Source organism: Chenopodium album, chromosome 16 (genome assembly GCF_948465745.1).
Source record: "Chenopodium album chromosome 16, dcCheAlbu1.1, whole genome shotgun sequence".
Classification (NCBI taxonomy): Eukaryota; Viridiplantae; Streptophyta; class Magnoliopsida; order Caryophyllales; family Amaranthaceae; genus Chenopodium; species Chenopodium album.
In genome coordinates this window covers 37218990-37244537 of record NC_137849.1, presented here as the reverse complement: position 1 = coordinate 37244537, position 25548 = coordinate 37218990, and the positions used below count along the sequence as shown (strand labels likewise).

The 25548-nt window shown below is 33.8% G+C and overlaps 2 protein-coding genes across 2 annotated transcripts; both read right to left on the bottom strand.

The window, feature by feature from the left end:
• Positions 1-556: 556 nt before the first annotated feature.
• On the bottom strand, positions 557-16625 carry LOC145586438 (imidazole glycerol phosphate synthase hisHF, chloroplastic-like). Its single transcript, XM_081643277.1, has 20 exons — positions 16491-16625; positions 15457-15636; positions 15272-15354; positions 13594-13688; positions 12343-12446; positions 10953-11122; positions 10738-10852; positions 9498-9550; positions 9365-9403; positions 8855-8953; positions 7902-7964; positions 7756-7818; positions 7493-7575; positions 7304-7412; positions 7166-7219; positions 5287-5374; positions 4509-4546; positions 2320-2425; positions 1493-1659; positions 557-1119 (listed from the first exon to the last, which is right to left on the bottom strand). Exons 2-20 carry the CDS (start codon positions 15632-15634, stop codon positions 1060-1062), a joined length of 1767 nt encoding a protein of 588 aa, XP_081499403.1. The 5' UTR covers positions 15635-15636; positions 16491-16625; the 3' UTR covers positions 557-1059.
• A 2079-nt stretch (positions 16626-18704) lies between these two features.
• Positions 18705-23411, bottom strand: LOC145585215 (FBD-associated F-box protein At5g60610-like). The gene is made up of 6 exons (XM_081641937.1): positions 23225-23411; positions 22732-22863; positions 21737-22630; positions 21458-21601; positions 20193-20542; positions 18705-19027 (listed from the first exon to the last, which is right to left on the bottom strand). Exons 2-5 carry the CDS (start codon positions 22774-22776, stop codon positions 20204-20206), a joined length of 1422 nt encoding a protein of 473 aa, XP_081498063.1. The 5' UTR covers positions 22777-22863; positions 23225-23411; the 3' UTR covers positions 18705-19027; positions 20193-20203.
• Positions 23412-25548: the final 2137 nt, after the last annotated feature.

Below are 25548 nucleotides of genomic sequence, written 5' to 3'. Positions count from 1 at the left end.
TGTAATTAATTTGTTTTTTGTTTTTTTCATTATTTTGGTTTTTGTTGTTATTATTTTTGAGTTTATTTATATACTTTATATTTTTTTTAATCCTATCCTATAACCCGTGCATTAATACGGGCACATTCTAGTTAAATTAAATTGTAAGCATGTAGCTTACCATTGGAGTGACAATATTGATGTAGCTACATCAAGCTTTGCTTGATTTTTCAAAGAACACTTCATCCACTTATATTATAATATGTGTATAATTAAAATCATTTAATTTATTTACTTATTTTTTCAAGCTACAACATTCTATTGCTCACCATTAAAGCACCTTGTAGCTTAATAATATATACTAGCTCAAAATTTTGATGTGTCAAGGTAAGCAACAAGCTCTTGTAGCTTACCATTGGATATGCTCTTAGGTATTGTTTGATTACACTAATTTACCGACACCCAAAATTCCTAGGAAATGCAAATGTGGTAAGTTGATTAGTTCACCAAAAAAGTGCAAAATGGAGGAAGTAATTGGAATTTAAAGTTAAAATTCCTAGGTCATTCAAGATTCTCATAATACAAAATTAGGGGAATGGTAAGTGAACATTCATTGCTCATAAGTTAGGCAAAATGTATGCCAAATCAACATTTATTGCTCATAAATTAGGCAAAATGTATGTATTACAAAATTAGGGGAATGGTATGTGAATCAAGCATTAGAGCTGCAAAAAAGAATCCAATAAATTCACGCAATTGCCCTGACAGTAGAAACTCTCGAGGTTAGTTGATTATGAAAGATTATCAACTTGATCCTCTGTCCCTAAAAAATTGCGCTCTCTATCTCTTTCCTCATCACTAAAATTGCCCACCCGTGATCACAGATTTGGCTTTGCCTTAAACAAGTGAAGAAAAGGGTTATAGACAATCTGTTGGGGCCAGAGCGAGTACTAGGCAGAAGACCATTATAAGTACAACATACAACACCAAAACAGAACTATCAATCTGACTTCCACCCAAAAAATAGACGACTTTCCCTTTCAACCAGGCTAAGGTTCACCCCATATCAGTAGGATTACTTCACATTCTGACTTCAACGCCTTCCTTCAATAAATGCTCCTTCACAGATTGAACAGGTACCTGCCCACAAATAACATGTTTCAATATGCCTATGTGACAGATTATGGAAATTAAATCAGATTTAGGATGTAAATGTTCAAAAAGAAAAACTTCAACAAGTTGTCATATACTCTTATTACACCACCAATACTACTTTTATTAACAGGCAGAGGATGTATTTTATATTTCAAGGAAATAGGCACAGAATTGCTTATGATTTCTGAATTCTGATAGCCAGTAGGGTTGTAAACTTATAAGCATTTTTCAAGCAGAAGAGGGGAAACAACAGGAAAATCCCAACTACTACATGAGATATAATACACAAATCATCCTTCTGAAGTGTCATTTGGAAGCTTGAAAGCTATTAAAAGAGGAATCCATGGGTAAAATTTACCTCCTTGCGATGGAATATCCCAGCAGCAAGAGCAGCAGAAGCATTTGTCTTCTTGAAAACTTCTGAAAAGTGTTCAACAGAACCAGCACCACTACTTGCAATTACAGGGATGCTAACAGCATCAGAGATGAGGTTTACAAGATCTATATCAAATCCTTTTCCTTGACCTGGCATAATGAAACATATCACAAGAAAGGAGGTAATGAGAATCATAATTCACGCGATGCAATTTTAATTTTCTGGTCAGGAAACAAATTGATGTCAATATTATCATGTAAAACTGCCAAATCAGAATCCAAACTTTTACCCTAGTGAAACGAGAGGGAAAAAAAACTAAATAAACAAAGAAATCCTACTGTGTAATCTTGAATACAAAAATAACACCCAACTGCAAAAGTTACACAAGATGACTAAAGAACCCAGTCAAGGATCATTTGAATGCATAATATGACCTCTAAGACTGGAAATGTGAAGTAAAAAGCAAATTGACATTGACAAATGGCTAAAGCATGAGTATTAGGGGTTCTTCAATGACAGAAGATCATAATCAATAATTGTTTTCCGTTAATGATCATGAAACAACACTTATTAGAGAAGAATAACAGAGCACATTCATGCAACTACTACTGATCTAGAAGGAACAGTACAATAGACCAAATCCAAACAGGAAAAACATACAAGCAGGGTTTTTAAGTCAAAAACATGTCCATAATACATGCAGCACTACTCTTAATTCAAAGTATACATGTTTCTCTCAGCTATGTCACGCCAAGCATAGTATTCAGAGTCTTAGGACATTCAATTCTATGTCAAGCAGGAACGCCTACCATCACAATCTATGCAGTTCAGCAATATTTCACCAGCTCCTAACTCCTGCACAGCTTTTGCAAGCTCATACGCTCCGATTGGGCGGCCTTCTCTCCCACCATTGACCTTAAGAAAGAAAAAGCATGTGCACCATTGTATTAATAAAATTTTAGACACCAACATAGCACCATGCAAAGCTTAGACAATTCAGAAACATTATTCAACTGACTTTTATGAACTCCTGCTTGATAAAGGAGCATAAACATGTTTGTTGCCAATCAACATAAGAAAGTGCAATATCTCATTGACTAGTTATCACGTAGCATTTGGAACAACATTGAATTGTGTTTAACGATGAGTAGACCAACATACAAGTCTAAACATATCAATTGATGAAAAAAGTAATTAGTACGGAGTATTTCATATTCTATATAAACTAGATGAAAAGCTAATTTTAATACTCTTTTTTTTTAGTTCAGTTAGATAGATAAGAAAGTTAATATTTTGAACATTATATGTTACATAAACACTTCTACCATGGAAAATCACTATACACCAAACTATTTGTTGATTTCCCTCATAATCACATTAATGGAGTTGACCATACAACATTTAAGAGAAAGGGAATTCGATTTATCTAATCCTTGTGTAAAGTTATATAGGGACCAAACTCCTTCATACAACATCTTCATCCCAATGACCCAATGGACTGAAGGTGTATACCACCACCTCATGAAGGTGCAAGTAATAGGCAATTTAACAAGTGGCACCTAGGTAAAAATTCTTAAATAGGATGATACATGAAGCAAAAGAATGGTGCCATAATTAAGTGTGAATTATGATTCATGTCAAGAAAATGGTGATTCATAATTAAGCCTATATTATGATTCATGTCAGGAAAGTGATGATTCATTGAGTCTAAAAGATAAAAAAAAATTAAATAAATAAATAAATTTGGTGAGAATCGGATTTTTTTCTTTTGTAAAATCTCTTTTGTTTTTCATTTTATAATATACTTCCTCTGTTCCCCAATATTGCAACAATTAACATGTTAGGAAGTTTCACAAGTATTGCAACATTTCCTTATTTGTGCATGCTTTCTCTTTATATCTCTCTCATCACATGGGTCTCTAATTCTATGTCTCTTTATCTCTCTCGTCATCTTAAAATCCGTGCACAATCCCCATGTTGCAATATTATGGGAACAGAGGAAATATGGTTTTGCATCATAGTCGTAGTGGTTGGTTGCTTAGTTCCCTGGATTTTAAAAGGAAATCACCAAGATGACTTAGTTGGTTCAATTCACCAAACACATTACAAAATTGCCAGAAAGCAATGCACCACCACATCATATCCTTGTCCTTACCTAACCCTGCAAAACAAATGTGTAGCCAACAATCCATAATTTTGAATACTAGCCACTCTCCAGTCTCCACCTAAGGTAGTATGCAATTTCACAATGAAGGAAAACTGTGAACAAGAGACTAGCACTAGAGAAACATCAGGTGAAGGAAATAGTCAGCCTATGCCTTTGAAGAATGTCATTAGTATTAATTCTACGATTCCTACTGCCAATGTTAGAAAAAAGCTTCACCTTTGAAGGAACTTTTGCCTTCCGTCTCAAATTTGCAACCAGGAAAAATAGAAAAACTTAGGGGGCTGAGTCAAGCAACAGAGAAACTGTTAACATGAAAATGTTCCTTAAGAGTCTCTCGTCCAAACCTTTGAATACACTACTGCAATCAATGGGAAGTACAACAGCTTCTCTAACTCTTCATGTGGAGCAACAATGGGAAGTACAACAGCCCTCATTCATGCATTGTCTACAACTCATACCCTCTTATATTCAAATTAGATGTTCGGTCAAAAGATTCAAAATAACTTCAAAAGGACCTACTATGATCACATGTATAATAAAACATAGCAAAGCCTAGAATAAAAATCATTGCTAATTCCTTAGAGAGCTCAAGCTTAGGGTAGGTGACATCAAACTAAAAAGGTTAGGAGTCATAATATACGTAATATTTAGTTCTATTTGCATCTAAAATTAATAGTGATAGAGAATAGCTATTATCCATGATTATTTGAATGTGAGGAAAACATAAATATATTCAGCAATTACAAGGGACATAAAACAGTCTTCCAAGAGGCAATTACATTAAGCTTTGAATTAAAAGTAATCACATAGCAGGTCAGAGAATTTACTTACAGTGCACTGATACCAAGCATATGTTTCTCCATTTGGACCTGAAAACCATCATGGCATTTAGAAAAATAATAATAATAAAATGAATACATTATCTGAACATGAGATGATCGAAGATAGAGAAAAATAATAAAAAAAAAAATATACATTAACAAATACAATGTTAAACCTCAAACTAAAACAAGTACTAGTCCAACAGTTTTTTTTATAGCCGATTGACAAATTAGTACAACAACTATTAATACAAGGTACAAAAGACATATTAAATCTGAATTTGATGTAAAGGATGATCCCAATCAAGATATTGTCAAACAGGACCATAGTTCTTAAATTGGAGTTAGAATGAAGATATTGATCAAGATTTCACCCAAAATGCTGACAACTTATTGTGAGTTGTGATCATTAAAAAGCCAAACACCAAATTTCTGTATTTTATTATATTTTTGATATGTAAATATTCAAAACAATTGAAAATCATAAAAACATCATGAACTACAGTATATAAGCGCAATAAGTCCTATACTTGAATACTAAGGCAATCATGATATAAATTAGGCACAAAAGAGCCGTGTAAAAACCAAATGATTCAAGATTCAACATATTTGGTTCCAACAACAAATAAAAAATTGACAATCACTATTTGTCATAAAATCATACTTGAGTTTAATTTTAACTAAACTGACATTGAAAATCATTAAGTTCAAATTAGGTAATCTTGCCAGCAATTCGGCATGTAATAGATGTAAAATCAAACTAGCATACACCATGAAAGGTAATCTACCTGGATTAGTAACCTTAACAGACTTGAATGGCACATCATTAGGAGTATTTATGTATACTCGACGGGGATCAATGCTTACCACAACTGCCTGCAAAACAATGCATTAATCTCTTAAATACAGCATTGCTAAATGAAATTATTATGTGATTCAAAATGAAATGTTTTTTTTTACAGCACAACAGTACCACTAGCTGGATCATCTGCATGCATACAACAATAGTGAAAATATATCACAAGTATACAAAAGATTCTATAATAAGATGGCTACAATTTTCTACATCCTTTGGCCAAAAGCATCATGAAAATAGGCTTGTCCATTTCATTTTAAGTAGAGAAATATGTAATACTTACTTTCTTTTTTTAATTGCGCCATTTAGATTTTTACACTATTCACACAATATCCTTGACCATCTTTTGTGACTTATTCATAAGGAAAACATAGTCATGTGGGATCTAATTAAATTCGTCTCAACATCTAGTTTTTCAATATCAATTTTTTTTTTTTAATGATTTTTACTCAAGTATAATTGAAGAAATTAATCTCCAAAGAAATGCATTGGCAAGCGTGAAATCCCAAATGGTACAATTTAAAAAAAGGAAGTACATATTAACCCCTTCACTAAAGAGCGCTAAAGGCAAACACCATTACAATCGTAATAGAAAACAGTATTGTGCATATGGCAAAAGTACACGAGTATCTCATGAAATCTCCCTAAATTTGAATTTGTTTTATTTCAATCACAAATATTACATGCACACCTACAACAATAATAAATAAGTAGATACTGCTAAAAAAATTTGACAGTACCATGCCAAACGGATAAAAAGCAGGCAAACTAAAATGGCCTAAATCACAAAATAATAAATACTAGTATACTTTACAAGAAAGATGGGCCAGTAAATAGAGAAAAATGCATGGAACACACCTATCAGAAGACAAAATCCCCCCCCCCCCCCCCTCTTTTTCCACATACAGACAAAAACACCACATTTTTTGTGTGAGGATGCAAATTTGGCGCTGAAAACCACCAAAGATTGCTCACTGGCAATCTCTATTGTAGTAACAACCACCAAATTCCCTAATTGGTTTAGCCACCCATGAATTCACATTCAATCAATAGAGGGCTTCTGCTAGAATTAACACTTTAAATATGGGGTGATATTCAATTTGAAAAAAAAAAATTTAAAAAAAAAAGGCCATTCGAATATTTCCTTGTCATATAAGGTGGCAACTTGGTTTTAAAAAGCGCGCCTCGGCCCAGGCTATGGGAAATGGGCTTTACCTCAGACACCTACAGAAGGCGCGCGCCTCGTGAGCCTCAAAGCGCCTTGGGTAAGGTGCGCCTCAAGGAAAATGTTTAAGTTATACTTTGAAGAATGGTGGACATTTTTACAAATTCAGACTACCTGAGAAGCTTAGATTTACATATATCATTATTTAATTAATTATGAATCTTTTCAATTGGTATTCAATCAAAGTAAAATATAATTTGAAATAAATATATAAATACATGCGCCTTCGCCTTGCACCTCACGCCTAGGCTGCAAGGACCATTTGCGCCTTGGTGCGTCTTGCGCCTTTTAAAACTAAGGGTGGCAAGGTTACACTTTACACCTAGGCACATTTTGGGCATACTTTATAAACTAAGAAGGGCGTATTTGGGTGGGTGAAAGTTTGAAGCTAACTAGAGTGTTGCAATTTTTCAAAACTTCCCAAAATGGAAAGTGTTCCAAAATTTTTGAAACGGAGAAAGTACAAACATAAATATCAGATACTGCCTCCTTTATCATTGATTATCATGGTACTAAGAGTATCTAGAAATATGGCAGCTAAGATGAACCGTAAAAGAAAAAATGCACAAGTAACTACAGGATATACCTGATTGCCATAAACTTGTGAAATCTGTTCCAAGCTGCTTCTTCCACTTTTCACCTACATAATTCAGTCAAAAACTACTCTAAAACCGACAACGAAGAAGCAAACAAAATATCAAAAAATTGTCTTAAAAAGACATACTCCAGTTAGCAAGTACTCTTCAGCAGCATAAACAGCATCACTACCGATAGAAATTTTATCAGCACCTGACCTAAAATATTCTGAAGCAACTTCCAAACTAGTGTAGTGCCTGACAGGGAAACAAAAGCAAAATCAAATTTAGTCAGCTGTCTTTTATGGTACTTCATGCGAACAAAGTGGTGTATTTACCTTCCATTTGCATCAGTAAAATCCCTAATGCCACCTCCCACAGTCAATGGAACAAAAACATTCTCCGAAGCAAATCTCAGAACCTAAATTTAATAAGAGAACAACAGAAATGGAATATTAGTAAATAAAAAACAAACACACACACACACACAATGGGTAGTGGAGAAAAAGCTAAACTTTAAAGATTAACATGCAGAGGAAAAAAAGAAGAAAAAAAAAATAAGTAAAAGAGCAATGCAGCCAAAGAAGCTCGATAAAAAAACCTGCAACATTGGCAAGTCACCCAATGGAAAGTCCCTAAAACCTGTGATGTTGAGAAAACTGATCTACAAAAGAAGGGATAACTTCAGCTTTAACCTCTTAAAGTACAATATCACTATAGTATACATTCAACCAGAGAAACACATACCTCATCAGCTCCATCTTCATAGTATTGCCCAGCAAGTTCCACTGGCTTTCCAAGATTTCTTACCTAAAAAATAATAAAAAAAATAAAAAAAAACTCCATCAACAATCAGCAATTGCTAAAGTAAACTAGGGAGAAAAGCAAAAGAAAAAAGAAAAGTAAAACAACCTATTGTACAATTTGTTTCAGTCAATGATGAGAGTTTAATGCAAAGAGTTTTAAGAGGAAGATACAAAATACCTAATTCAAGATTTTCAATACCAAGTCTAAGCATTTCAGGCAAAATCAAATCTACTATTTAAAGTAGAAGGGGTGTGAGGCAAAAGGGACAATTATGGTATTCTTAAGGAGAGAGAAACTTATGAAAGAAAAGGCTTGAATAAAAAAAAAATTAAATAAAAGACTCATGTTTGGTTATTCCCCCTTACTAGACTCATGATTCAAGGGAGTGGAAACAGAGTAAGAGAAATGAAGTAAAAGGAGAGCATGAGTAAGAAAATAGTGGATAAAGTAAAGAGAGAGTTGGCAGAAATGTGTAGATATTATGGGGTAAGAGGGTAAAATGGCCAAACATAGAATAAAGTAGAAGGCTACCATCATTGACAAAGATATCAGGATAGCATAAAACTAGAAAGCAGCAAAGACCATGCTGACTTTCTCAACAAGGCCAAATCGTTTCAGTTGGGCTGTATAATTAGGGATTTTCAATTGATAGAACCGATATTGTTAATAATTTGTGTTTAATTATCTTGCAAAACCGTGAGAAATTATGCATCATAAATCATATATATTAGTAATATTACGTGTAACAAATGGAAACATAAGATATTATGTCACTTTCATCGCGGACACACATTGAGTTGCATCATAAATTGCAATAAAGAAACTTATGTGGTACCTCATTTTCATCAGTTTGTTCTCTAACATCATATTGATCTCCTTTTGTAACAACATACCTCATTTTCACCTGTTTGTTCTCGAACATCATATTGATCTCCTTTTGTAACAACAAGATCTCCTTTGTCGTTTGCCCTAACATCAAGACAAGCAATCACCTAGAAAACATGTTCACCAACTTAGCATGTCCAATGGAAGCAAAGTTATACATTCAATAAAATATAAAGCACAGAAACTTCAATATCTAGCACTCTAGCAGTACAGAAACTGTTCTTTGAACGAATATACAATTTGGACTAAAAAATGACTTTCCAGGAGAACCATAGTTGAGTTCTTAACATGGTCCGGATTCTCCGGAATATAGTGAAATATAATATGCAACTTAAAATATAATATGCCAAGTTACCTCAATAAATGAACATATTGAGGATCTAGTTAAACTAGTAATTATGGAGGCACTGGAGCTCCAAACAGTAAATCAGAGAGACAAAAATTTCACAAGTGACCTTGACCTGTAAACTTTGATGAAATGAAATAATGAAACAAAGTAACAGTTTTTAAGAAAATACCCTCTTTGCCAATTTAGATGCTTTTCCTTCAATTGGTTTCTGTTAAGCAACAAGCTTTAAGTTCTTAGATTGAAAATTAGCAAGCGTATACAAGATAAAATTGTATTTATGTTTCAAAATCACTACAAACTACCTTTGATATGGACTCCGGGTGTAAGAAACGTCTTAATATAGAAAGACCAACATCTGTTAGATTCAATCAGAGACAGATAAGCATACGAAGTTGCCTCGGTAAATAATTTGCTTTGCTCATAAGCAATATAGTACGTCAATTAAAAGATTATCAATCCATCATATAAAAAAATTCGTACAAATACAAAGACATCTAATATATTACCAAACCTGAAGAGCATCCAAGTAAAATAAGTTGCAACTACATTTAAGCAAGAATGTCATCACGCTAGTGGAAGATAATGATTAAAAGACTAAGGCCTTGTTTAGTAGATGTAGGAAGTAAATTTCCATGGGAAATTCTAATTCATGGGAAATTACTTCCTTTATAAAAATTACTAGGAATTACATAAATGTGTTTGGTTGTCGTGTGGGAATTGGAAATCCTAACAATTGTGAATGACCAAGGGTGGGGTGGGTTAGCAACTTCCCATATTTTGTGGGAAGTGGAAATTCCCATGAATTGTGACTTCCCCCATTTTTAATTTTTATTGTCAACCAAACAACATACCCAAAAGGAAATTCATGGGAATTTTGAGTGCCTATGGAAACTAAAGGTAACCAAACAACACCTAAGCATGTTGCACTTGTAGCAAATTAAAGATATGTTGAAAGAACTGAAATTGATAGAATAACTACAGATCATGGTTTATAAATGTTTTTTGTGCAAATGTATGGGTGTTCAAAAACCCACGATCCCATCCAAAGCAAACATTCCAACACTGAATTACCCTGCATTGAACATTACAACCCATGTTTCACTCAAAAGTTACTTGCTATTCAGTGAAGGATTCCCCACGTTTTACAAGTAATGGCTCTAAGCCCCTAAGAAGCTACTTTAACTACTGTAATAGCATAAAATAATTGTAAGATCCTAGAAAGTGTTAGAAATCAAAAACATATCCCTATTACTATAAGTTCACGATCAAGCAACATTTCAGTTCCCGCAGCATCACCCCGTGATAGCGAGCAAAGCCATAAGTATGGTAAGCGTAATCATCTACTCGAATATCACTAAATACCCACAAAAATTAAGATAGAGTTCTTATGTCATGACCAATAGTTCTAATCATATAGGTTAGTTCCAAACAGCTCTGAAAATTAAAAAAAAACGCTAACTATTCTCAGTCAAACATAGGAGGAAGGATAAATCATGATATGAAACCCATAACAATAATTAAAATACAAGGAAAACGTCTTGCCTCCACTCTTCTCTGGGTGAAACTGAACAGCATTCACATTTCCCCTTCGGACAGAAGCAATGAATTTGTCTCCATAGTCGCAAGTTGCAGTCACCCACTCTTCATTACTATGGGACTGAAAAAACAATACAGTTAGCTACAACATAACAGGAGGGCGCTTAAGGAAAGTGTAAGCACTTGACTTGTGATCGGTAATTAACAGAATGAAACCATACAGGCATGGCACGATAAGAATGAACAAAGTAGACATGACGGCTTGCTACATCTTCCAAAATTCCAGCATCCTTCTCAATTTGCAAGGAATTCCAGCCAATATGCGGTACTCTCAATCCTTTACTGGAATCAAAGCGTCCAACAACACCGGGTATCAAACCTAAGCCCTTCACTAAGGAAAAACAACTAATGATGGACAAGTCGAAGCCTTTTATTCATAAAATTAAAAAAGGAAAAAAAAAAAAAAAAAAAACAATTGATCATAACATATCAATCAAATTTCATACAATGAAATAAAGCCAGCCTTATGTTGATGGAATACTATGCCATCAAACTGATGAAGGCATCGGATACAGACGTAATTTTAGATTGAGATGATCAATAAACAAATAAAAAATGTAAGGCTATTTTAAATTTTTAATCACCTAGCTTAAATTTAATAACGTAGCTTACGTCATGAAACAAAATGGCACTAACATTTATCGTGGCAATTAAGCTCAGATCGAAAGATATAATAAATCATACATATAGTATCATTTTTCCATATTTAATACTGATTGCAGCCTCAATCTCCAAGAATTTAATCGATTGAAGGTTATGTTACAATTATTGCAAGAAGGCATCACCTAGTCAAATACAGGGGACAAGCTATTTGATGGCTATTCAGGTGATGCCATGATGATAAAAACAATAAGCCAGATAAAATTAATGCTTCTGCACCAATGTTTACATCCTGCTAGAAAGCATATGGCCATAAGAGTCGGCATGCCATATAAAGTAAAAAGGTGAGGACACATAAAAAGGTGAATAAAATAAGAGAGGTATGTACAGTGGTGAAAAGGTGTAAGAAAAAGGTAGATAATGCTATAAGTGTGTGAGTTGGAAGGTATACATATAATACATTGTGGGGTAAGAGAGGTAAAGTAGTCGATGAGATTTGGCAAAATTGAAATAAATTTAAAATGTTTAGACTTTCTTCAATTTTCAAAAATTGAAAGTGTTGAGAGCTTTATGATTCGGAGGTCGCACATTTTTAACCAAACATATTGTTCTCATCTAATTGTGAGAATAATTACAATTTTCGTCAAATAAGATAAAATACCACATTTTCTGCCTTTCCCACTTATATATAACAGACCTTTTTCAGTCCTATTCATCATACTATTGAGGAATTTTATAACGTTGGAATATCATTAGTTTAGTGCTAAATTTAAAATTGATCCCCCCCCCCCCCCTCTAAAAAAACAAAACAAAACAAATATATGAAAAAATCATACTTTTACCATTGTTACCATACTTTGAGCCAAAATCATCACAACCTTTTAGTCAAAAGTTTCATCTCAATGCTTCAACAAGAACAAGAAAGTCATAAATGAAGGATAAAACATTTACCAAATCCATTTTCTTCACTAGATTCAAAAAGCAGTTGGAGGCCCAAACAAATGCCTAAGAAAGGGCGATCATTCTTGATGTAATCACGTAGAGCATCAGCCATCCTATGGACAATTGAAAAACAAACAAGATATTATTAATATTGAGAGAAAAAGGCGCAAGTTAAAGAAAAACAAACAAAAAAAAAAAGCATTGTACAACTACAAGATTTGACTTTCATACAAAGCTAAGACAACAGAAATAAGGTTTGATCTTGGAGTGAATCAACCAAACATATAAAGATTGATATAACACAAATAGGAGAGCAATAAACAACAACAACAACAACAACAACAAGTGTAGATGACAGTTATGAAACCCGATAGTATCAGGACATCAACTATGGTTCACATAAGATGTGCCTTCAAAACGCCCATTAACAATCTAGCCCAGACCGTCCAATAAAAACAGGAATTTAGAATTACTAACCAATAAGTTGAAACAATCTTATAATGATTGATATAATACCAGAACCTTTTTTTTTTTTAAAAAAAAAAAAAAAAAAAAAGCCAGCAAGTACAGTAAAGTGAGAAAGGCAGTCAGTCATGATTTAGCATAAGATATTCTTAATGATGCTAACTAAAAGCTTATTTGTTAGATCAGGATTTGCTACCCATTGATTATACTTTGGCATCTGTTCACTTACAAAAAACGTCAATTCATCTGTAAGTTGTAGTTTTTGTTCAGCTATTATAAAATAACCATTGAGATGCATCTACAAGCAAATATGTTTAGCACCATCGTGAACTGGACATAAACAATAAATTATATAACTCGAAATGCAATAAAAATGCTAAGCAGAATAAGAAGCCTAAACAAAGAGATGTACACATAGTTCATCAACAACATTCAACACTCCACACAGATACCAGGAGATAAAGAAAAACTTAAATTTATGATAACAAAAAAGGCTTGACGAGAGTCTAGAGCTTAGAAACTCTCAATTTAAACCTCTAATTGTATAGAAAGGCTTTTCTATCCACATCGGTAATCAGTCATTGAAATAAAGGAGCATCTATTCTAGTAGAACTATACAACTTATTCAATAATTACAGGGAAAGATCAATACATAATCTACCAAATACGATGGAACTGACAAAATAATAGCAAGAAAAAAAAAAAAAAAAAAAAAAAAAAAAAAAAAAAAAGGTGAATGGATTGTTAAAAGCCTTTTGAGAATAACACAATTTGCAAGACAATTAGACAACTCACCCCTTTTCATTTAGAACATTCATTGCTGCAGCAAATGCTCCAACACCAGGAAATATAAGACGATTTGCATTCACAATATCATCGGGTGTTTGGACCTAAATATTTGATAGTAAATGTTAGTATCAAACAAGTGATATTTGTTATCAAAGAGGAGTATAAGATATCTGATACATATCCACTATCCTCATAAAACATGCACAAACAACTTTGAGCAAGCCAAATTATTTGCAACAAATGTTTTCTTCCTTTTTTACTTTTCATTCTTTCTATCTCTCCTCATCAAATGCAACTTTATTTTTCCATATACCACTCACAAACAAATTTCACCTAAATGTTGGTGATTTTCACAACATTGCAAATAAATTGAAACGAAGGTAATATAAACTTAGAAGGAACATTAATCTTCCAAAATCACTAACAAAGGCAAATTAGTTATTTCAATGATGAATGATGTAATAGAATAAAAAATTGATTAAGTAACAAATTTTATTCCATGACCAAATATATGAGCTACAATCCAGATTTAAAACTTTAAAAGGTTTAAATTGCTTTATAATATAGAAGAGCACATATCGAATGAGTTGGTATCTGACGTCAATTAGTGTTTTCAATGCTTAAGTCATCACATAATCCAAATCTGGTGTCTCATGCCTTAGATGACGATTAGAACATGCGAGAGTGGCTTGTGAATATTTTTTAAATAACCTCTATCAAAGCTTAAAAAATTAAAAAAAAAAAATTTAAAAATTAAAAAAAAAAACTTGTTAGCAAGCAGAGTTCAAGACAGTGTATAAAAAGGGCGTTAAGGCACTAGGCGATTAGGATGGAACACTATGCTCTAGCCCTAGGCGAGGCGCATTCAAAAAGGCGCATTGAGGCGCATGTGCACCTTAGGCCCACGTAAGCAAATTTCTCATAAAATTATGTTTTGAGGATCCTCAATTACTCATCAACAAAGATAAAGCTCCATAACAAGTGTAACCAGAATTCTCTAATTTCTAATCTACTCCAAGTGATATTTTTTAATGCCCTTAAATATTGTTTTTTATTTTCCATTTCAGCTCTCATAAATCAAGAAGTAACTTCTTAAAACTTTCAATGGGCAAATCAAATTAACATCCTTTTAGGGATTTTGTTTCACATGTTGCAATTGCAAACACCAAGAGATTACACACTGCAAAAAATAAATCGTATATACTAGAGACAAAGCAAATAGTTAACTCTATACTCTAATACTCCCCCTTTCTTAAATGATTGCATCACTTGCCTTATTCAACCGTTCATACATAAATGCATCGCTACTATATTAGGTAACCTTCTCTAAATTTTTTAAATTTCTCTCTCCTAAGCCATGATCCCCACTCATCATTTATATTTGTTTATCTCCCCCTTTAATATTGGCTTTCAAATTTTTTTTTTATTTCTTCTCTTTCTTACAAACCTCTTTTGTTGACATAGAGAATCGACATCAGTGTTTTTATCCATAGAATTACATTTTGAGGATCCTCAATTACTCATTAACACAGATAGTTGATACATCATCATATTTTGAACACAGACCTTAAAGCAAAGTGATTACAAGAATGCTAAGCAAATACATAATGAAAAAACAAAGAATGCAAGGAAAATAAATACTTCGTATGATAATTAAAAGCATGCAAGGAAATAAATTACCCACATCTCTGATATCGAAACCAAGGCGGCGAATGGCATTCCTCAAACTCCTTACATTTCCGGCACCGTAATCCAGCAATGTCACAGCTGTTTGCTCCAGCAACAATGTGCAAACAACTTTAAGTCAGACTATTGAAAAGATGTGCTTCACGTATAGCTGAAGAGTGAGGAGAGAGAGAGAAGGGTAACCATTATCTCCGCCACCAGCGACCGCATGAATAGAGAAGGTTGTCGGTGACTTGACTCTGACATTTTTCTTTGGTAAGTGGACACGTTGCTGAAGAAAGAGTCCACCATAGCCAGAAACTGGAGAGGTGGTTGATGATGAAGATAACCCAATTATGGTGTGAGAAGCTGCCACCTCCATACCTTTATGAGTCAAAGTTGCTAGTTAAACTAACAAATAATAGTAAGAAGGTTTTGTTTAGTTCACTTTAATTCTCCTGATATGATCTGATATGGTCTATCTTTTTTTTTCTAATTTGATCTTACTTAATTTTCCTATTTGGAGCCAATATAAACTTTTTTCTGGCTTTAATTTGTTCTGTTCTGTTTTTAGGAGTAAAACTCATATAAATATTGATCATTATTAATAGGATAAGGGGTATTTGATTCACTACTTGGAGAGGAAAGTAGCCTAAACAGCGCCATTTGGTCACCCTCCATCCTTCATTATGTCTCTCAGCCTAACGGTCTAACCGAGCTATAAGAAACTTCATCTGCAATCTGTAACACCCACCACACAAATTACACCAATTCATATCCCCACCATTATCTTCCCTTGACATCCATCATGCCAAATACCATTGTCCCGAACCGCCTTCTCCCCGTAAACAGGAGAGTTCTACAATCTAATTAGACCATGAAAACTATAGAGGTCCTAATGTCATAGTTCAATCCTAACATAAAAGGATTCTGCAACATATTAGCAACCAAATTTGATTCAATTATCAATTAGGCTCAAAAATTACATAAATTTAGGAAGAAAAGGTCCAATTTCATAGTTACATTCTAACATTGAAGGCACATTTGATTCAATAATCAAATTAGGTCACATAATTTTCTTCGCTAGCTACAAAATCGAGTTTAGTAATTACTTGTATAACAATAGTAGAATAATTGAGCTTAGAAGAAAATTTGAGTAAACTGAGAATTAATTCAACGATTAACCCTAGACTTTGAGACTGAAATTCGAAGATTACAAAAAGAAACAAACATCTTACCTCAGAAACTGCTTCAATGGAAGGAAAAAGTTGCTTCAATGGAGTGCGCTTCAATGGGAAACTGATATAGAGTGAGAACTGACAGAGAACAGCTCTAGGTTTTTGGGGTTTTTTTAATCAAGGGGTCATTTGGTTTAACATATTGGAATTGATTAAGGGGGCGTTTGGTTCGCGGATTATAGGTATAAGGTATGGGTTTAGAACGACCAAAACCCATACCATATGTTTGGTTGTCAAAATTTTGATTTTTAAACCCATACCTCAAACCCATGAGGTATGGGGTTTGGAAACCTTGGGGGGGAGGTGGGTTTGGCTCATTCCATTCCCTTAGGTATCAAATACATGAAATTAAGGGGATGATATTTCATTCCAGAATTGAACCAAACACATGGTATTAAGTATCAAGTTCCAACCCGATACCACCTTAACCCTATTCTTGATTCTAAACCTATACCACTGTGCGAACCAAACGCCCCCTAAGGCTTTGATCACTAAAATTAATTTCAGTTCAATAAAAATAAGTTTTGTTCAGTAAAATTCAATTTTTTTACAAAAGAATTATAATAGAAAATCAGTAGAAAAAATTTCAGTTTAGCAAAAAATAATTTCAATTCAGTAAAATTAATTTAAGTTCAGTAAAAATAATTTAAGTTCAGCAAAAAATAATTTCAATTCAGTAAAATTAATTTAATTTCAGTAAAAATAATTTAAGTTCGGCAAATATAATTTTGTTTCAGTAAAAATAATTTCAGTTCAGCAAAAATAAGGTGAAGTGAACGGGGCCTAAGAACTCATACTATTTCTTTTTTCGTGTTTAAAGAGCCACAAGGGCGACTAGGCGGTGGTGAAAATTTCATAGTTTCACCTTAACCACTTGAGCTATATTGTGGTTGTATGGATTGAGAACCCCATACCTTGTTAAACTTATTTAGTGTGAAATTAAAATGGATTTGTAGGTCATTGGCGGATTCGATATGAGTTTAGTGGATTCAACTAAACCAATAATAGAATTGGAGAAAATTCGTAATTTGGAAAGAAAAAAAAAACATAAATCTATATCTATATCTATATCTATACTTTAGTATTTAAAAACACAAACCACAAATCTATACTAAGCCACATGTCACCATAATCAATCATATGCCACATGCCACCTCTCTTAATCCTTTTTAAATTTTCATTTTAATATAAAAACAAAATATATAAATAGTGTTTGAGTCTTTAATCTTTAGGCATTTTAAAACTTACAAATTTAAGTAAGAACATTAAGTGTTTCATATTTAATATAGTAAATTAAAGTTAAACTAATTAGCGTTCATTATATTAACAATAAAATAGTTTTTTCATCTCCTTAACTTAAATATAACTTAAACCAATGTGTCATTTCATGCCCTACAATATACTATATGTATTTATACCTAGCTAAATTCCACAACAACACCGACACTTTTCAAGAAAAATAACCTAAGTAACAACCCGTGCATCGAACGGGTCGTAAGGCTAGTTAAATACAAATGCTACATTGTTGCAAAATTTATCAAAAATCCACAACAAAATGTGAATTGTAATGCTATGTTAGTGTTTTATTATTTGCTCCACTTTCTTGTTGCAGGCTTGCAGCTGTATTTTACAAATTGCTCCATTTATTTTTTGGAAATTTTTAACAATAATTTACTATGGAGTACTTGTATTTTTTCCCCCACTTACGGTCTCCTCATATCATATTTTAATATTTTTCATATCCTTTTTACTCCCCAATCCCAACATATATTCATTTTTGCTTTTTCGGATTTTTTTATTCTTAACCAACCCCAATTTCCATTATACTATTTTCTACTACTCATTCTAAACCTCGTACGAAATACAAAAATTTGCATAACCTGAACTTTTGCAAGGACGTACAGACGTACTATTTCTATCAGAAGCTTTGTTACAATAGCTAATTAGTAATTAGCTATTCACCCGGATTAATACGAGTAGTTTCCAAAAAAGAAGTTTGCCCCTTGAACAATCCAGCTATTAAGTAATAAAGTAATTAAAAACAAAAAAAACAAAAAAAAGGTACATACGGAGTATTCAATTATTCATAGTCCAAAGGATGAAAAAATCCACAGGAAATAATAGCAGAAGAAACCATATAAGGAGAAACCTTTATTTTTTTTTTTTGAGAGAAACATATAAGGAGAAACCTAATACATTATAGTTACAAATTAATGAAAATAACCATTAAATACATAATAATTAAATTACAATGAAGATCATAAATTACAACAATACACGAGTTCAAGCAACTCAAAATAAAATTTAAAAAAATCTGGTATATGTAATTCAGAAAAACCAAATAATTTACAACAAACTCGAAGATCAAAACCAGACATGGTGGCCAACACCTCAATCCATCACCATGAATGTGCACAACAGACATGGGCAACATCTGTCAAATCAGACGCACAAAGGACTCAGGGAAGTCCTACACAGGAGGACATCAAATGCTAGTACTAGTGTTAAAAGCACATTTTCACAAACTCATAATCATCCTGAAACAGGAAGACACATAAGTCAAAAGTTCTGAATAAACAGAACGAAAGCAATGAAAAATAAAACTCCGCCAGTGGGTTTTCCGCTGTCAGTCCCAAGCCTGGATAAAGGAGGAGGGTTACAGTAAGCCAGTGACAGCCAGTGTAAAACTTTGTCACATCCCCTTGGCATGAGCCACAATGATTGAGAGTAGTACTATGATGGGTGACCTCCTGAGAAGTCCTCATGTTGGTTCATGTAGCCGACCCCACTAATGGGATAAACTATTAAGGCGTTCAAGGCGAAGAAGAAGAAGAAGAAGAAAGCAATGAAAAAACAACTAAGAATAAAAAGTGAGAATTGGTATATTGAAAGAAGAGATAGATAAATTTGAGATTTACATGTAAAAAAATTGGACTGATTTATTTGAGGGATAATAGGCAGACATGGGAGGAACCCATGTTAGGGTTTCGTATTCTCTTTCAAAGTTTCTTTCACTAGAAACTTCATAAGTTGGAAACACGCTATATCTTGACTTTAACAGTATACCATGGTCCAGTGTACTCACAGCAGCAATGGAGTGCATTATAGTTTAACTTGCAATAATATGATATAGCTTAGAAACAGATTTATGTAATGCTCAAGAAGATGCAATTCCATAACTTCATCAGTAGTTCTATGGTTTGTATCTACTAATTTCAGTTAGCGCTTGCAACCATATGTTTATTACTGTTTATTTGTTCATACATGTTTGGGTTCATAGGTATTGTTCAAACTTTTATAAACAAGTTTTTAGTTGTTCAGACTTTTGTAAACATGTTTGGATTCATAGGGTATTTGTTCAGACTTTTATAAACAAATCATAAATAAATAAAAGGCATGTATACAAAACTAATTCCACTGTTTGGCGAGGAAATACTTCAAAGGACAGAGCAAGTTAACTGAAATCTGCAATGCCAGTGATAGAGATGGTGAAGATAGGGGTGGATCTTGGTCATAGCCGGCAGCCCCATTCCCCCCTAAGTTTTTCTGAGTTGTTGGTTATAAGTAGTAATGTAGTATGATGTCTAATAAATGCATATAAAAAGAAAATTGATGGATGTAGAATTTTTGAAGAAACATGTTAGAATCATCATACTAAACATCAAAATTTCAAACAAATTATGTGAACAGAATGGTACTCACCAAGCAAAGATCTAAAAATAAGGATATGTTGAAATTGGACAGCAATGGTTTGCAGGTTTGCCAAATTTGAATGCAACTTCTTGAGGAAGTGTCTTTATGAATTCCAAAACACGATCTTTTGCGTAACTGTTGGTAGGGTCACGATATATGATGATTCGTGGATGGGTAAAGATTACATCTTTCAGCTTGATGGAATTCTCAACCACATAGGTAGCAAACTCAATGTCAATTGGCAGTCCCAAAAAACCAAAGTGCTCCAAGGTCTTCAAGTTTTTCAGGGGACGCCCTTTGTGTTTGACTATATTCCTTTGAGGTACATTAGCCTTATAAACCCAAGGATGCCTTGAGAACTGCAACATGAGAAAAACAAGATCAGTATAAAAAACTAACGACCCGTATGGTAGTTGGTTATAACTGGTGATAAAGGAAATTGCTTCCCCATGGTAATTAAAATGCAAGCTTAGGAGAAAGATTGCTTCCTTACGGAGGAAAAACCACAAACTTTACTCTTAAGTTAAATCAAGTCTACCCTTTAAGATAGTTACTAAATTTGCAAACATCTACCAATATAAAGCCTATACACTTAAGCTAACAACTACTGCATTCACTCTTTAATGTGCTTGACAATTACCCGTTAGCCCAAAAAATCAAAGAAAGAGGAAAAAGAGTGAAAAGGCAGGGGTTGTCAGTAAGCATATGGACAAAATGCAGGTCCTTTGGTGGGGGTAAGAGCATATACAATGGGCATATATTTGGTTTCCCAAATTGAGGAGGCTCCCCAAATCTATAAACAGCTCACATATGAGTTGAAGTGTTGTCCGACATTTCTATTACAAATTTTGTTTAGGATGGAAAATGGCAAACTTCGCTCATTAACTAACAGGTGCAACCAACCTTTTAGACTATTCATGAAATATACCAAATGGTGAATAAAAGAAGAGGATAGTGGGTTTGGCTAATCAAAGATGGATAAAAAATAAGGTAGTCCATAAATGAGAGTTTAAAATAGGACATGTTAACAATACAAATTCAAGGTGATGTTCAAGCTCTCAGCTCTAGCTCAGTCTACACAACTGCTTACAGCTTGCTTAGTTATGATGGTTACTTGGTTAGAAGACTTAGAACCCTGAGCTTAAAATGGAATTTGTGATGGGACTTTGTTAAATTATTTCAGGACAAGACTTTGTAATGAAATGAGATACAAATATAAAGTTAATCAACAGTATATCAAGTTTATATGTGAGGGTGTGTACGGGGAGATCTACCTTCAAAGTGAGCTTCTCCAGAACCGGAGATTCACCAATTAAGTAAGCCCACCCAAGTAGGCTTTCATCACCCTTTGCTTGGACATGGAGTTCTAAATGCTTAAGGTTTGACATGATTGGTGGTTTAGATATCCCTGTATTCCACTGCATAAGACGGTGATAGTTGATTATGAATATGACAAAGAAGAAGAAAAAAAGCAAGTACATATATAGGTGGGATTGATATTTATTCATAATAGGAATAAGAGTCATTCACAAAGGCATTAATATCATGCATACCTGGATAGGGTAGGCAGTTTTTAAGAACAAGTGCCAACTCAAATACTCCAAGTTGGACAAGTATTGTGAAAGGGATCTATAAGCATAGGCCACAACCTCTCCTCTATAATTTCCACTTCCGATTGATACCTTAGAAAGCAATGAAGCTCTAATATTCAGTGCTATAGGATGCCCATGCAGAGTGAATGACACAAGTTTTGGGGCCATAATGTCAATGCACGACAGATAATAACAGCATGATAACTCCAGATGTTTGAGTTGTAGGGATGTTTGAGGCATGTTTATACACTTCAAACCGCTTGACCCATCAACAATGCACAAATTCTCCAGGGCATGGCAAGAAAGCAGAACGCACTCTATGTCTTTGTCAGTTACATTGACATATTTAAGACACAAAGATGTTAGGGAAACCAAATTACAATGCAAACCAAGAGACAACAAACGACATTCAAGGGGCCAAGTGTAGCAATTTATCAACGAAAAAGCTCTACCAATTTGTGGTGTGAAGTCCAATTCAAGCCTTTTGACATGTTTTTCTATAGCAAAGGCCAGCCACCTATCGATATCAGACTCATAACTTACGTCCAGGTCAAAAACCACGCTTAGCTCGTCTATAGCCACACCAAGATGAGATTCCAAAACACTTTTCACCATCGTCACAAAATTCGATCTTTCTTGGGGAAGTAACAGATAATTTCGTGCAACCCAATGCACAATAGGGTGATCATCTTTAAAGATTAAGATGGGAAAACATCGCCAAATGTAATTCCACCCGTGCGAAAGAACACTAGTTTGTGCAGCTTCCTTGATTGTGAGGAGGGACATGATCGACATCAGAATATCATGCGGCAACTGACTCAGTCGATCATTATCACTGCCTTTTCCTTGATAAGGCTAAGCTTATTATAATCATGACATACAGTGCAGACGAAACACAAATCAGCATGACTCATAAGTTTGATATAAGTAATGTTAAGGAAACAAATATAATGCACCTGATACTTGCAAGATTTGAGTGCAGGCCATGTCCGTTTCTCCATAATCAAACAAGACAAAGACAATCAAAGCTTCACAGTAACCTAACCTAAGCTTAACTTAGCTCTGCAAGATTCAACAGCACCAAAAAACTATCAAAGTAGTCAAAATCCAGTTACAGAAAAGCTTAACTGTTAATAATAGTAAACCAAACAATTAACAAGTCCAAATTGAACACTATGATTATGAAGAATATCATCAAAAAATTCGGAATTAGTAAAGATGGGAACTTTAAGACCAAATTGGATTTTTAGGCACATAATTAAAGGGTTTTGCATTACATTAACAACGGAATTTGGTTTAGTTATCAAATTAGGCTCATAATTTTCTTCTCTAACAACATAATCACAAGTTGTGATCTTTTTAATTAAATTAAATTAGATCAACCATAAACCCTGACATTGATATTCGATTATTACAAAAAAAGAAAAGAAAAAAAAAAAAACCATTTACCTCGGATTCTGCTTCAATGGAGGATAGTAATATCAATAATGGAGAATGAGGAGAGCGTAGAGGTTGGAAGATGAGCAACAGAGGAGGACAGGTTTGGCTTTTATTTTTTATTTTTATTTTATTTTTATTTTTTTAAATTATGCAAGAGAGTGGCAAAAGCGCAAAACCCCCAAGCCTTGTTGGGTTCACAATAAGGAATTATCTCCAACGATTTCCCACATTTTTTTTTTTTTTTTGTCAGGATATTTATCTATATACTACCTCCGTTTTTTTAGTTGACACGTATTTCTTTTCAGAAATTTTGTTTTAGTTGACACGTTTTCTTTTAGGATAACTTTTTACCAAACGTGTCAACTATATAGAAACAAAGGAAGTATATATCTACAATAAATTAATAACCCTTCTATAGAAAAGGTGGAAAATAAAACATTGAAACAGAGAAGGAAGATTAGCTATTTTTTTATATGTAGTATACCCATTAAAATTTACAAATTAACTGTATATTTATGACTTTCACAAAAATATCATCATAGTAATTCCAATGGCAAGCTAATTGTCAAATTAGCTTGTCATGCCACATAAGCTTTTAAACTAATTGTCAATTTAGCCCCAATGGCTAACTAATACTTTCTCCGTTCTTTTTTACTTGACCCGATTTGACTTTTCCACTATTCACCACCCCTCCTTTGACCGTGTTTTATGAATAATATGTAAGGAAAAACATATTTATGTTGGATCATTTTGAATTCGTCTCAATAAGTACTATCATAATACATAACTTTTATATTTTTTAATTATGGAGAATTAAAGTTATTGGCCGTTAAAGTTTTGCATTGGCAAGCGTGATAAAAGAAACAGGTCAAGTAAAAAAGAACAGAGGAAGTAGCTTTGCTATTTAAATGGACTTCAATTGCTTGACCAAACTAATTGCATTTCCATGCTCCAATGGTTAAGCTAGTGGCTAGAGATTATTTAATATTGCAAGCAAGTCCTAGTTACCACCATTAGAGTTGATCTCAAATACCCAAATGACTAACAAACTAAACGTCAAGGAGCGTCGCGGCGTAGTGGGGGTCTAGGCTGCCAGCAAAGTAGTTTCAAGGTGGTGGCCCGGGGTTTCGACGACGGTGGAAAGGCGGAAAGCGGTTTACGGTTCAAGCTTAGGTAGAGAGGGAGGGGGTAACGTAGTTTAGTGGAAAGAGTGGGCACTGGCGCGGGGTAGGTGGGAGGGGTGGCCTGATGCGAGGCTGGTGGGAGGTGGGTGGCGGTTGTGGCGAGATGGCTAGGCGTGCAAGGTTGTTCCATTGCCGGCGAAAGGTGAGTGGCTGGTGGTTATAGTGGTGGTTTTTTATTAAAAAAAAAGAATTCTAAGTTTTTTTTATTAATAATTAATCAAATAATTAAAAAAAACAATAAAATGCAGCCACGTGAAAAATATTAGCCCTAATGACTAACGGAGTTAATGTCTATTAGTCATTTGGGCATTTAATGACATTTTCATTAAACTCAAGGGCATATGGTGAATTTTGAATTTTCATGGGTATATGATAAATAAAAAATTTAACCCAGGGACATTTGGTGAAAAAGCCGTTAAAAAAATAGTAACATAATCCCAATATTTATCTTTCACAAATATATATATATATATATATATATATATATATATATATATATATATATATATATATATATAGAGAGAGAGAGAGAGAGAGAGAGAGAGAGAGAGAGAGAGAGAGAGAGAGAGCGCAACACTAGTCTTATGGCGGTCCCGTAGAATAGAATAATCTTTCAAGGGAATACTTCGGTCACATAATACCCCATGGCCGCTCTCCACTTAAGCCACCCCGACTTAATCATGTAGGCCACGTCTTGATCAATGTCACCATTCTTCTGGATGATCGACCCAAGATATTTAAAACATTCACTATGGTTAAGTCCTTTTCATCTAAACTCACCACCTCATTGTTTGTCCCCCTTTAAGTACCAAAGCAGCATACCAAATATTCAGTTTTGCTCCGACTTAGCTTAACCCTGTAGATTCCAACCTTTTCGAATTAACCCATCTGTTTCATCCACCAAAACGATATCATCCGCAAATAGGATACTCCATGGGATTTCATCTCGAATTAGCCTAGTTACTTCATGCAGAACTGTTGCAAAAATGAGTTATGAATATATTCTCAATATCAATATTAATTGTATATTTGAAGTACATCAACCTTCGTTTACCCACGATTTTTGTGTCTTGGAATTTCAGATTTCTTTTCTCATTGATTCAATTTTCGTAATCGATTACTATTGTCATAATTATTTGCTGTCATAAG

Bases quoted from the DNA above. Each gene is read 5' to 3' on its own strand.
- LOC145585215 (XM_081641937.1), bottom strand. From the start codon at position 22,776: ATGGAGAAACGGACATGGCCTGCACTCAAATCTTGCAAGTATCAG. The intron at 22,631-22,731 runs GTGCATTATATT...TAATAAGCTTAG, and splicing joins TCAAATCTTGCAAGTATCAG to CCTTATCAAGGAAAAGGCAG. The intron at 21,602-21,736 runs GTATGCATGATA...CGTCTTATGCAG, and splicing joins AAACTGCCTACCCTATCCAG to TGGAATACAGGGATATCTAA.
- LOC145586438 (XM_081643277.1), bottom strand. From the start codon at position 15,634: ATGGAGGTGGCAGCTTCTCACACCATAATTGGGTTATCTTCATCATCA. The intron at 9,404-9,497 runs GTAGTTTGTAGT...GTTGCTTAACAG, and splicing joins ACCCGGAGTCCATATCAAAG to AAACCAATTGAAGGAAAAGC. The intron at 5,375-7,165 runs GTATATCCTGTA...ATTGTTTTGCAG, and splicing joins CACAAGTTTATGGCAATCAG to GCAGTTGTGGTAAGCATTGA.